This window comes from Salvelinus alpinus, chromosome 1 (genome assembly GCF_045679555.1).
Source record: "Salvelinus alpinus chromosome 1, SLU_Salpinus.1, whole genome shotgun sequence".
Classification (NCBI taxonomy): Eukaryota; Metazoa; Chordata; class Actinopteri; order Salmoniformes; family Salmonidae; genus Salvelinus; species Salvelinus alpinus.
Window position 1 is genome coordinate 45,403,436 of NC_092086.1, and position 12,232 is coordinate 45,415,667.

Here is a 12,232-nt window from a genome sequence, read left to right on the forward strand (position 1 = left end):
CATGCCAAAGCCCCCAACTTCACCATGCCCACGGTGGTGAGTAGTGAGACACCATCAGCCCCCCTCTGCTGTGTGGAGCTTAATGCCTCAGGCTTTCATATCTCAGGCATTTTTAGTAACCCTGGTAACGATTGAAGTTATTATCCCCCTCCCTCTGTTATTGAGATCCTTTGTAGTACACTTCCACACTAAGGTACAGTACCAGCATGGGGCAAATCCACAACACCAGAGGGGGTACAGCATGCCTCCATCTAATGACAGCCTCCATACTGAACTACCCCTCACTACCTGTAGATGGCTCACTGCTCATGAGCTCCTCTGACACTCTTTCTCATCCACATAGTTTGGAACGTGACATAGTTTGGAACGTGACATCAGGACAAACTCCTAGCCCTAATGTAGGCGTTCATCTCTCTCCCAGGCTGGTCGTCAGTGCAGCTCTCTGTCGGCAGAGTGCAGTAGGACTCTGCTGGTGTCTTTCCTGTGGGTTCTGAAGAACGCAGACGCTGCTCTGCTGGAGAGCTGGGTGTCAGACCTCTCTGTGCTGCAGATCAACAGGCTGCTAGACCTGCTGCACCTCTCGGTGTCCTGCTTCGAGTACAAGGTAGGCACCACTTGTGTCCCCCCTCACTGATCAGACCGCTGTACCTCTCGTCCTTCACCTGTTACCCCTGTTGGACTCTCAGACCTGAATACCTCCTATTATAGCTGTTCTGACTGTTCCATCTCTGATTGGTTGTCCCAGGGGAAGAAGGCTCTGGAGCGTATCAACAGCCTGACGTTTAAGAAGTCTCAGGACATGAAGGCTCGTCTAGAGGAGGCCATACTGGGAACCATCGGAGCCCGACAGGAGATGGTCCGTCGCTGCAGAGGTACCAGCACCGGATGGGCCATCGTAGTGTATGAGATTTTCTACATGCAATGTTCCTTTGTGGTTGTTACAAGTGTCCGTATGTTTTGTTTTGGTTCAGAGCGGAGTCCATATGGCAATGAGAATGTCAGATGGAGGAAGAACGTCACTCACTGGAGACAGAACACAGACAGAGTCGACAAGTAGGTCCCCGCCCTATGCACAGATGAATGCCGAGGTAGACCAATGACTTGATAGAACTTGTCATCAACAGTCTGTGTTCAGTATTTGTGTAGGCACGTTGTTTAGTGACGTTTGTACGGATTTGTGTGTGTCTGAGGGATTGTAAACCCTGTTTCGTTGCAGAACCAAGGCGGAGACGGAGCAGGAGTCCGTGGTGGATGGAAACCTGGCCACTGAAGCCTCTCTGGTCGTCCTGGACACGCTGGAGATCATAGTGAAGACGGTGCTGGCGTCGGAGCTGAAGGAGAGTGTTTTGGGCGGAGTGTTGAGAGTCCTCCTCCACAGCATGGCAGGGAGTCAGAGTGCCCTCTTCCTGCAGCACTGCTTCACTACACAGAGGGGACTGGTCTTCAAGGTGTGTGTGTGTGTGTGTGTGTGTGTGTGTGTGTGTGTGTGTGTGTGTGTGTGTGTGTGTGTGTGTGTGTGTGTGTGTGTGTGTGTGTGTGTGTGTGTGTGTGTGTGTGTGTGTGTGTTAGTTACACACACAAAGTTACATGTCTTCGTGTGTGTGTGGATTAAGTGTTGTGTGTCCTGTGTGTGTAGTTCCCAGAGATGCTGTTTGAGGAGGACACAGAGCTGTGTGCTGACCTGTGTCTGCGTCTGCTCCGCCACTGCAGCAGCAGTGTGGGCTCTGTCCGGAGTCAAGCCTCCGCCTCCCTCTACCTGCTGATGAGGCAGAACTTTGAGATCGGCAACGTGAGTCTCACTCATACAGAAGCTTGTCATAGCCTGGAAAGACAAACTGCATTCACACTCCGTTTACCTGTTTTGAAGTGAAACAATCGTGATATGAAGCGTGAATTCAGTTTGAATTTTCAGGCTAAAATCTTCCCACAATAATACAAATCAAATCCAGTATTTTTGTCCTATGCACAGGATACAGATGGTGTATACGTTATAATGAAATGCTTACTTGCAGGTTCACCTGTCAACAATGCAACAACAATAAGAATAGAAGTAAAGATGGTTCCAGTTCAGTCTCAACACCATCAACTGACATGTTGTGGAATTCTGTATTGGTCACATCCCTTCTGTAGTCTTGAGTATTGACTCATCCTCTCTCTGGTGTAGAACTTTGCCCGGGTGAAGATGCAGGTCACCATGTCCCTGTCCTCCCTGGTGGGGACATCTCAGAACTTCAACGAGGAGCACCTCCGACGTTCCCTAAAAACCATCCTGACCTACGCAGAGGAGGACCTGGAGCTACGGGACTCCCCGTTCCCAGAACAGGTCCAGGATCTGGTCTTCAATCTGCACATGATTCTGACTGACACAGTCAAGATGAAGGAGCACCAGCAGGACCCTGAGATGCTCATTGATCTCATGTACAGGTATTAGACACACAGCAGCTGTCTCATCGACACAACCACTTCCTCTCAAACACATTCACATCCACACACATTCACATCCACAAACTGAGTAAAGAGAAATCCATTGGGAAAGGGGGATACCAAGTCAGTTTTACAACTGAATGCCTTCAACTGAAATGTGTCTTCCGCATTTAACCCAATCCCTCTGAATCAGAGAGGTGCGGGGGGATGCCTTAATCGACATCCACGTCTTTGGCGCCCGGGGGACAGTGGGTTAACTGCCTTGCTCAGGGGCATAACGACCGATTTTTACCTTGTCAGCTCGGGGATTTGATCCAGCAACCTTTCTGGTTACTGGCCCAGCGCTCTAACCACTAGGCTACCTGCCGCCCCGGCTTGGATTGCATTAGCTATGTACCGCCTTGATTTTCTGTCTTTCTCCCTTCCCACCTCCTTTCTCCCCCCCTCAGGATTGCTAAGGGCTACCAGAACTCCCCTGACCTGCGCCTGACGTGGCTGCAGAACATGGCGGGGAAGCACTCGGAGAGAGGGAACCACGCGGAGGCAGCCCACTGCCTGGTGCACAGCGCCGCCCTGGTGGCAGAGTACCTCAACATGCTGGAGGACTGCCGCTACCTGCCCATTGGCTGTGTCACCTTCCAGGTCAGTAGTGTGTGTGTTTTCGTGTCCATTATAGTATACCTCAAAACCTTAGCTGAGTCTTTTCCTGACTGCTATGTCTCTTAACTGCTGTAGCACATCTCGTCTAATGTTCTGGAGGAGTCAGCGGTGTCTGATGACATCTTGTCCCCGGAGGAGGAGGGTATCTGTGCGGGGAAGTACTTCAGCGAGTTGGGGCTGGTGGGGCTGCTGGAGCAAGCTGCAACCTCCTTCCACATGGTATTACTCAGATCTTCTTTACATTGAGATTTCCTTAAATACGTGATGAATAACTTTTGAATCTCTCTCTTTGAGTGGGCGCCCTACACAACATCAGATTGTCTTACCACCTAGTAAATAGTTAGAGCTGTATGTCCTCTCACTGTTTCATACTGTATCTCCCCTGCAGGCTTCCATGTATGAGGCCATCAACGAGGTGTATAAGATCCTACTCCCAGTCCACGAGGCCAACAGAGACTTCAAGAAGCTGGCTACTGTCCATGGAAAGTTGCAGGACACCTTTAACAAAATCTTCAACCAGAGTTCTGGATGGGAGGTAAAGTAAATTTAAATATGATGTTTGTTTGTGTAACTTAAAGGACATTGAGTTTATTTAATCAATAAGGCACACGCGGGGGTGTGGTATATGGCCGATATACAGTTGAAGTCGAAAGTTTACATACACCTTAGCCAAATACATTTAAACTCAGTTTTTCACAATTCCTGACATTTAATCCTAGTAAACATTCCCTGTTTTAAGTCAGTTAGGATCACCACTTTATTTTAAGAATGTGACATGTCAGAAGTAGAGAGTGATTCATTTCAGCTTTTATTTATTTCATCACATTCTCAGTGGGTCAGAAGTTTACATGCATTCAATTAGTATTTGGTAGCATTGCCTTTGGTCAAACGTTTCGGGTAGCCTTCCACAAGCTTCCCATAATAAGTTGGGTGAATTTTGTCCCATTCCTCCTGACAGAGCTGGTGTTACTGAGTCAGGTTTGTAGGCCTCTTTGCTCACACACACTTCTTCAGTTCTTCCAACAAATGTTCTATGGGATTGAGGTCAGGGCTTTGTGATGGCCACTCCAATACCTTGACTTTGTTGTCCTTAAGCCATTTTGCCACAACGTTGGAAGTATTCTTGGGGTCATTGTCCATATGGAAGACCCATTTGCGACCAAGCTTTAATAACTTCCTGACTGATGTCTTGAGATGTTGCTTCAATATATCCACATAATGTTCCTTCCTCATGATGCCTTCTATTTTGTGAAGTGCACCAGTCCCTCCTGCAGCAAAGCACCCCCACAACATGATGCTGCCACCCCCGTGCTTCACGGTTGGGATGGTGTTCTTCGGCTTGCAAGCATCCCCCTTTTTCCTCCAAACATAATGATGGACATTATGGCCAAACAGTTCTATTTTTGTTCATCGGACCAGAGCACATTTCTCCAAAAAGTACGATCTTTGTCCCCATGTGCAGTTGCAAACCGTAGTCTGGCTTTTTTTATGGCGGTTTTGGAGCAGTGGCTTCTTTCTTGCTGAGCGGCCTTTCAGGTTATGTCGATATAGGACTCGTTTTACTGTGGATATAGATACCTTTTGTACCGGTTTCCTCCAGCATCTTCACAAGGTCCTTTGCTGTTGGTCTGGGATTGATTAGCACTTTTCGCACTAAAGTACGTTCATCTCTAGGAGACAGAAAGCGTCTCCTTCCTGAGCGGTATGACGGCTGCGTGATCCGATGGTGTTTATACTTGCGTACTATTGTTTGTACAGATGAACGTGGTACCTTCAGGTGTTTGGAAATTGCTCCCAAGGATGAGGTCAAAAAAAAAAATCTGAGGTGTTGGCTGATTTTTTTTGATTTCCCCATGATATCAAGCAAAGAGGCACTGAGTTTGAAGGTAGGCCTTGAAATATATCCACAGGTACACCTCCAATTGACTCAAATGATGTAAATTAGCATATCAGAAGCTTCTTAAGCCATGACATAATTTTCTGGAATTTTCCATGCTGTTTAAAGGCACAGTCAACTTAGTGTACAGTCGTTTTGAGAATGACACAAATATTAATTTTCACAAAGTCTGCTGCCTCAGTTTGTATGAAGGCAATTTGCATATACTCCAGAATGTTATGAAGAGTGATCAGATGAATTGCAATTAATTGCAAAGTCCCTCTTTACCATGCAAATGAACTGAATCCCCCCCCCCAAAAAATCCACTGCTTTTCAGCCCTGCCACAAAAGGACCAGCTGACATCATGTCAGTGATTCTCTCGTTAACACAGGTGTGAGTGTTGACGAGGACAAGGCTGGAGATCACTTTGTTATGCTGATTGAGTTCAAATAACAGACTGGAAGCTACAAAAAGAGGGAGGGTGGTGCTTGGAATCATTGTTCTTCCTCTGTCAACCATGGTTACCTGCAAGGAAACACGTGCCATCATCATTGCTTTGCACAAAAAGGGCTTCACGGGCAAGGATATTGCTGCCAGTAAGATTGCACCTAAATCAACCATGTATCGCATCATCAAGAACTTCAAGGAGAGTGGTTCAATTGTTGTGAAGAAGGCTTCAGGGCGCCCAAGAAAGTCCAGCAAGTGCCAGGACCGTCTCCTAAAGTTGATTCAGCTGCGGGATCGGGGCACCACCAGTACACAGAGCTTGCTCAGGAATGGCAGCAGGCAGGTGTGAGTGCATCTGCACGCACAGTGAGGCGAAGACTTTTGGAGGATGGCCTGGTGTCAAGAAGGGCAGCAAAGAAGCCACTTCTCTCCAGGAAAAGCATGAGGGACAGACTGATATTCTGCAAAAGGTACATGGATTGGACTGCTGAGGACTGGGGTAAAGTCATTTTCTCTGATGAATCCCCTTTCCGATTGTTTTGGGGCATCTGGAAAAAAGCTTGTCTGGAGAAGACAAGGTGAGCGCTACCATCAGTCCTGCGTCATGCCAACAGTAAAGCATCCTGAGACCGTTCATGTGTGGGGTTGCTTCTCAGCCAAGGGAGTGGGCTCACTCACAATTTTGCCTAAGAACACAGTCATGAATAAAGAATGGTACCAACACATCCTCCGAGAGCAACTTCTCCCAAGCATCCAGGAACAGTTTGTTGACGAACAATGCCTTTTCCAGCATGATCGAGCACCTTGCCATAAGGCAAAAGTGATAACTAAGTGGCTCGGGGAACAAAACATTGATATTTTGGGTCCATGGCCAGGTAACTCCCCAGACCTTAATCCCATTGAGAACTAGTGGTCAATCTTCAAGAGGCGGGTGAACAAACAAAAACCCACAAATTCTGACAAACTTCAAGCATTGATTATGCAAGAATGGGCTGCCATCAGTTAGGATGTGGCCCAGAAGTTAATTGACAGCTTGCCAGGGCGAATTGCAGAGGTCTTGAAAAAGAAGGGTCAGCACTGCAAATATTGACTCTTTGCATCAACTTCATGTAATTGTCAATAAAAGCCTTTGACACTTATGAAATGCTTGTAATTATACGTCAGTATTCCATAGTAACATCTGACAAAAATATCTAAAGACACTGAAGCAGCAAACTTTGTAGAAAATAATATTTGTGTCATTCTCAAAACTTTTGTCCACAACTGTATGTAGCCTTCTGACCCACTGGAATTGTGATACAGTGAAATAATCTGTTTGTAAACAATTGTTTGAAAAATTACTTGTTTCATGCACAAAGTAGATGTCCTAACTGACTTGCCAAAACTATAGTTTGTTAACAAGAAATTTGTGGAGTGGTTGAAAAACGAGTTTTCATGACTCCAACCTAAGTGTATGTAAACTTCCGACTTCAACTGTACCACGGCTAAGGGCTGTTCTTAGGCGCGACGCAAAGCAGAGTGCCTAGGTACAGCCCTTAGCCGTGGTATATTGGCCATATACCACTAACTCCGAGATGCCTTATTGCTATAATAATCTGGTTACCAACGTAATTAAAGCAGTAAAAATAAATGTTTTGTCATACCCATGCTTTACGGTCTGATATACCACGGCTGTCAGCCAATCAGCATTCAGGGCTCAAACCACCCAGTTTATAAATGCATTTAAACAATAATATTTGATTTCTCTTTCCCGTGGTTTCCCTGCCTTTCCTGTCCTTTCTGGATGATGTTTCCTAACTGGTAAGTGAAATGTTATAAAACTCTCCTCAACACTTATTCAAACCACAGTATTGCATTCACACTTTCACACACTTAACCAATACATAGTTGTGTAAAACAGTTGCACAAGATTGACTGGCTCCAACTCTCTGGGGTGTATTTACTGGTTGCTGTGGTAGCATATGGTTTCAATGTTTTAACTAGGGCTCTAAATTTAAAAATGTCATTGTTAGCACGGATGTTGCCAACTTAAAAAATGTAGGAGCAGCAGAAAATATTTTTATTTTTTATTTTTTATTGAGATACAGACTATATGAATTCTATCTACTTCTGAAGCACATGTTGTGCCCTAGAAATCAATATGTAACCCTTTAAATATGTTTAGTATTATATTTTTTTTAATTTCACACAAATACTTTTCATTGAATTTAAAAAGTCATTTGTGGAATTTTAGGTTTCTACATTGTGTAAAAGCACTTTTCCGATTGAGATGCATTGCATTGAAAATTGTACACCGTCTCTTTTAAGTGTCAAGTTTGATGAGAACATGCAAGACATTTCGGTGATATGGGTTAGAAACAAGCAGTTGTAGCTGTATTACTGGTGCAAGCATGAGGCTAATGAATATGTGCTTGGGAACAATGGTACAGCAAAAAATGATCCGATTAAAAAAATATATATATAATACAGTTCCTTCAGAAAGTATTCAGACCTCTTCACTTTTTCCACATTTTGTTAAGTTACAACCTTATTCTAAAATGGATTAAATAAATAAAAATCCTCATCAATCTACACACAATACCCCATAATGACAAAGCGAAAACTGTTTTTTATAGAAATGTTTGCTAATTTCTACAAAATAAAAAACAGATGCCTTATTCACATAAGCATTCAAACCCTTTGCTATGAGACTTGAAATTGAGCTCAGATGCATCCTGTGTCTATTGATCATCCTTGATGTTTCTACAACTTGATTGGAGTCTACCTGTGGTAAATTCAATTGATTGAACATGATTTGGAAAGGCACACACCTGTCTATGTAAGGTCCCACAGTTGACAGTGCATGTCAGAACAAAAACCAAGCCGGGAGGTCAAAGGAATTGACTGTAGAGCTCCGAGACAGGATTGTGTCGCGGCACAGATCTGGGGAAGGGTACCAAAACAGATCTGCAGCATTGAAGGTCCCCAAGAACACAGTGTCCTCCATCATTCTTAAATGGAAGAAGTTTGGAAACACCAAGACTCTTCCTAGAGCTGGTCGCCCGGCCAAACTGAGCAATCGGGGGAGAAGGGCCTTGGTCAAGGAGGTGACCAAGAACCCGATGGTCACTCTCACAGATCTCCAGAGTTCTTCTGTGGAGATGGGAGAACCTTCCAGAAGGACAACCATCTCTGCAGCACGCCACTTTATTGTAGAGTGGCCAGATGGAAGCCACTCCTCAGTAAAAGCCACATGACAGCCCGCTTGGAGTTTGCGGAAAGGCACCTGAAGACTCTGACCATGAGAAACAAGATTCTCTGGTCTGATGAAACCAAGATTGAACTCTTTGGGCTGAATGCCAAGCATCACCTCTTGAGGAAACCTGGCACCATCCCTACGGTGAAGCATGGTGGTGGCAGCATCATGCCATGGGGATTTTTCAGCTGCAGGGACTGGGGAGACTATGATCGAGGGAAAGATGAACAGAGCAAAGTACAGAGAGCTCCTTGATGAAAACCTGCTCCAGAGCGTTCAGGACCTTAGACTGGGGTGAAGGTTCACCTTCCAACAGGACGACGACCCTAAGCATACAGCCAAGACAACGCAGGAGTGGCTTCGGGACAAGTCTCAATGTCCTTGAGTGGCCCGGACTTGAACCTGATCAAACATTTCTGGAGAGACCTGAAAATAACTGTGCTGCGACGCTCCCCATCCAAACTGACAGAGCTTGAGGGGATCTGCAGAGAAGAATGAGATCAACTCCCCTAATACAGCTGTGCCAAGCTTGTAGCGTCATACCCAAGAAGTCTCAAGGCTGTAATCGCTGCCAAAGGTGCTTCAGCAAAGTACTGAGTAAAGGGTCTGAATACTTATGTAAATGTCATATTTCCATATTTTTTTTTCAATAATTTAGCAACAATTTCTAAAACCCTTTTTTTGCTTTGTCATTATGGGGTATTGTATGTAGAGTTATGGGGGGGGGGGAACAATTTAATACATTTTAGAATAAGGCTGTAATGTAATAAAATGGGGAAAAAGTCAAGGGGTCTGAATACTTTACGAAGGCACTCCCAAATTAAAACGCCAAGTCGCACAGCAAAATATGTTGTCGCATATGGTGGCACTTTAGAGCCCTGGTTGTAACATGTCAATTTAGGACAACTTAGACCAAATTAACATGTCAATTTAGGACAACTTAGACCAAATTAACATGTCAATTTAGGACAACTTAGACCAAATTAACATGTCAATTTAGGACAACTTAGACCAATGTAACATGTCAATTTAGGACAACTTAGACCAAATTAACATGTCAATTTAGGACAACTTAGACCAATGTAACATGTCAATTTAGGACAACTTAGACCAAATTAACATGTCAATTTAGGACAACTTAGACCAATGTAACATGTCAATTTAGGACAACTTAGACCAAATTAACATGTCAATTTAGGACAACTTAGACCAATGTAACTTGTAAATTTAGGACAACTTAGACCAAATTAACATGTCAATTTAGGACAACTTAGACCAATGTAACATGTCAATTTAGGACAACTTAGACCAAATTAACATGTCAATTTAGGACAACTTAGACCAAATTAACATGTCAATTTAGGACAACTTAGACCAAATTAACATGTCAATTTAGGACAACTTAGACCAAATTAACATGTCAATTTAGGACAACTTAGACCAATGTAACATGTCAATTTAGGACAACTTAGACTAAGTGACTCTGAAAGTAATCTCTGTATTCTGTTTTCCTATTCCCCCCCCTCTCGGTCTTCCATGCCCCTCTCTATAGTGTGTAGAGGATGTTTGGGACCTACTTCCGGGTGGGCTTCTACGGCTGTCGCTTTGGGGACCTGGATGAGCAGGAGTTTGTGTACAAGGAGCCCTCTATCACCAAGCTGGCTGAGATCTCCTACAGACTAGAGGTACGGTCTCTGGAGAATGACGAGGAGGATGTTAATAATCATTTATATAGCACCCAAAGACATCAGTGATCCTTTCTGTAACTCACTGTACCATTGCAGAGTTGTGTGTTATAAGCTGATACCAGTCTTTTGAATGTCTCTCTACATCTTGTTCAGGAGTTCTATGCTGAGCGGTTTGGAGATGATGTGGTGGAGATTATCAAGGACTCCAACCATGTGGACAAGAACAAGCTGGACCCCAATAAGGTAAAAGGCCCAAAGTCTCAGAAAGAGAAATGACTGAAGGTTTGTGTTGCAGTTTTTAAATGGGGATGTGAGGAATGACCCGTAGTACTGATCTATGTGTTGTTTATCTGTGCGGCTCTCAGGCCTACCTCCAGTGCTTATATATGTGTTGTATATCTATGTCTGTCAGGCATACCTCCAGATCACCTACGTGGAGCCCTTCTTCGACACGTACGAGCTGAAGGAGAGGATCACCTACTTCGACAAGAACTACAACCTGCGCACCTTCATGTACTGCACCCCCTTCACCCTGGACGGGCGCGCCCACGGGGACCTGCACGAGCAGTACAAACGCAAGTCCATCCTCACCACGTCCCACGCTTTCCCCTACATCAAGACACGCATCAACGTCATCCACAAAGAGGAGGTGGGTGTATACATGTATGACTGTAGTGTGAAACACGGTGAGCACTGTGAACAGTGAAATGATTTATATTTAGCAGTGTTTTTCCAGGTGCTCATAGAGCTTTACAGTACATAACACTAGTTTAATCCACTAGCAGAGAAGCAGTGCTCATGATCATGTCGCTTTCTCCTCTCCTCTCCAGATCATCCTGGTGCCCATGGAGGTGGCTATAGAGGACATGCAGAAGAAGACCCAGGAGCTGGCCTTCGCTACCCACCAGGAGCCTGCCGACGCCAAGATGTTGCAGATGGTGCTGCAGGGCTCCGTGGGCACCACTGTCAACCAGGTACTGTGTGTTGTGTAATATCCCTCTGTGTGTTTGACATGCTGGAGCGTGTACGTAACTGTCTCTCTCGCTGTCGCGCTCGTTCTCGCGTGCAGGGCCCTCTGGAGGTGGCCCAGGTCTTTCTCTCTGACATTCCTGATGACCCCAAGCTGTACCGTCATCACAACAAACTACGCCTCTGCTTTAAAGACTTCAATAAGAGGTGTTGACACCTTACAAAATCTGTACATGGACTATACAGTCTGACACGCATGCACACACACACACACATTTCAATAACCCAGTGAACAGACTTTGACTCCGTGTGTGTGTGTGTGTGTGTGTGTGTGTGTGTGTGTGTGTGTGTGTGTGTGTGTGTGTGTGTGTGTGTGTGTGTGTGTGTGTGTGTGTGTGTGTGTGTGTGTGTGTGTGTGTGTGTGTGTGTGTGTGTGTGTGTGTGTTCATTCCTCTCCTGCAGGTGTGAGGATGCCCTGAGGAAGAACAAGACTCTGATTGGTCCAGACCAGAAAGAGTACCACAAGGAAATGGAGAGGAACTACAATAAGCTGAAAGAGTCTCTGGGACCGCTCATCACCCGCAAGATCCCCCAGCTCTACAGGACAGAACACCAGCTCTACAGGACACTGCCGGCTGCAGGGTTTCAAACTGCTACACAAAGGTTACAAATCAAATCTTATTGGTCACGTGCACATATTTAGCAAATGTTATTGCGGGTGTATCGAAAGGCTTGTGTTTCTAGCTCCAACCGTGCACTAGTATCTAACAATTCACAACGATACATACCAATCTAAAAGTAAAAGAATGGAATGAAGAAATATGTAAATATTAGAACGAGCAATGTCGGAGTGGCATTGACTAAAATACAGTAGAATAGAATACAGTATATACATATGAGATGAGTAAAGCAGTATGTAAACATTATTAAAG

The 12,232-nt window shown here is 44.9% G+C and overlaps 1 protein-coding gene across 10 annotated transcripts in view; it reads left to right on the top strand.

The window, feature by feature from the left end:
• Positions 1-12,232, top strand: part of LOC139577653 (dedicator of cytokinesis protein 7-like) — a 45,281-nt gene that overhangs the window by 30,907 nt on the left and 2,142 nt on the right. For 8 of the 10 annotated variants that reach the window (XM_071404806.1, XM_071404853.1, XM_071404862.1 and 5 more), the window contains 16 exons: positions 1-36; positions 422-604; positions 746-872; positions 972-1,053; positions 1,217-1,448; positions 1,637-1,789; positions 2,165-2,424; positions 2,874-3,066; positions 3,160-3,303; positions 3,473-3,619; positions 10,203-10,328; positions 10,485-10,574; positions 10,744-10,980; positions 11,162-11,305; positions 11,401-11,507; positions 11,763-11,963. The exon at positions 1-36 is cut by the window's left edge and continues 113 nt beyond it. In XM_071404806.1, the coding sequence (XP_071260907.1) occupies positions 1-36; positions 422-604; positions 746-872; positions 972-1,053; positions 1,217-1,448; positions 1,637-1,789; positions 2,165-2,424; positions 2,874-3,066; positions 3,160-3,303; positions 3,473-3,619; positions 10,203-10,328; positions 10,485-10,574; positions 10,744-10,980; positions 11,162-11,305; positions 11,401-11,507; positions 11,763-11,963 (2,462 nt within the window). Of the gene's footprint in view, positions 37-421; positions 605-745; positions 1,054-1,216; positions 1,449-1,636; positions 1,790-2,164; positions 2,425-2,873; positions 3,067-3,159; positions 3,304-3,472; positions 3,620-10,202; positions 10,329-10,484; positions 10,575-10,743; positions 10,981-11,161; positions 11,306-11,400; positions 11,508-11,762; positions 11,964-12,232 lie in introns of all 10 variants that reach the window. The other 2 variants (XM_071404814.1, XM_071404845.1) reach the window with 1 other exon arrangement.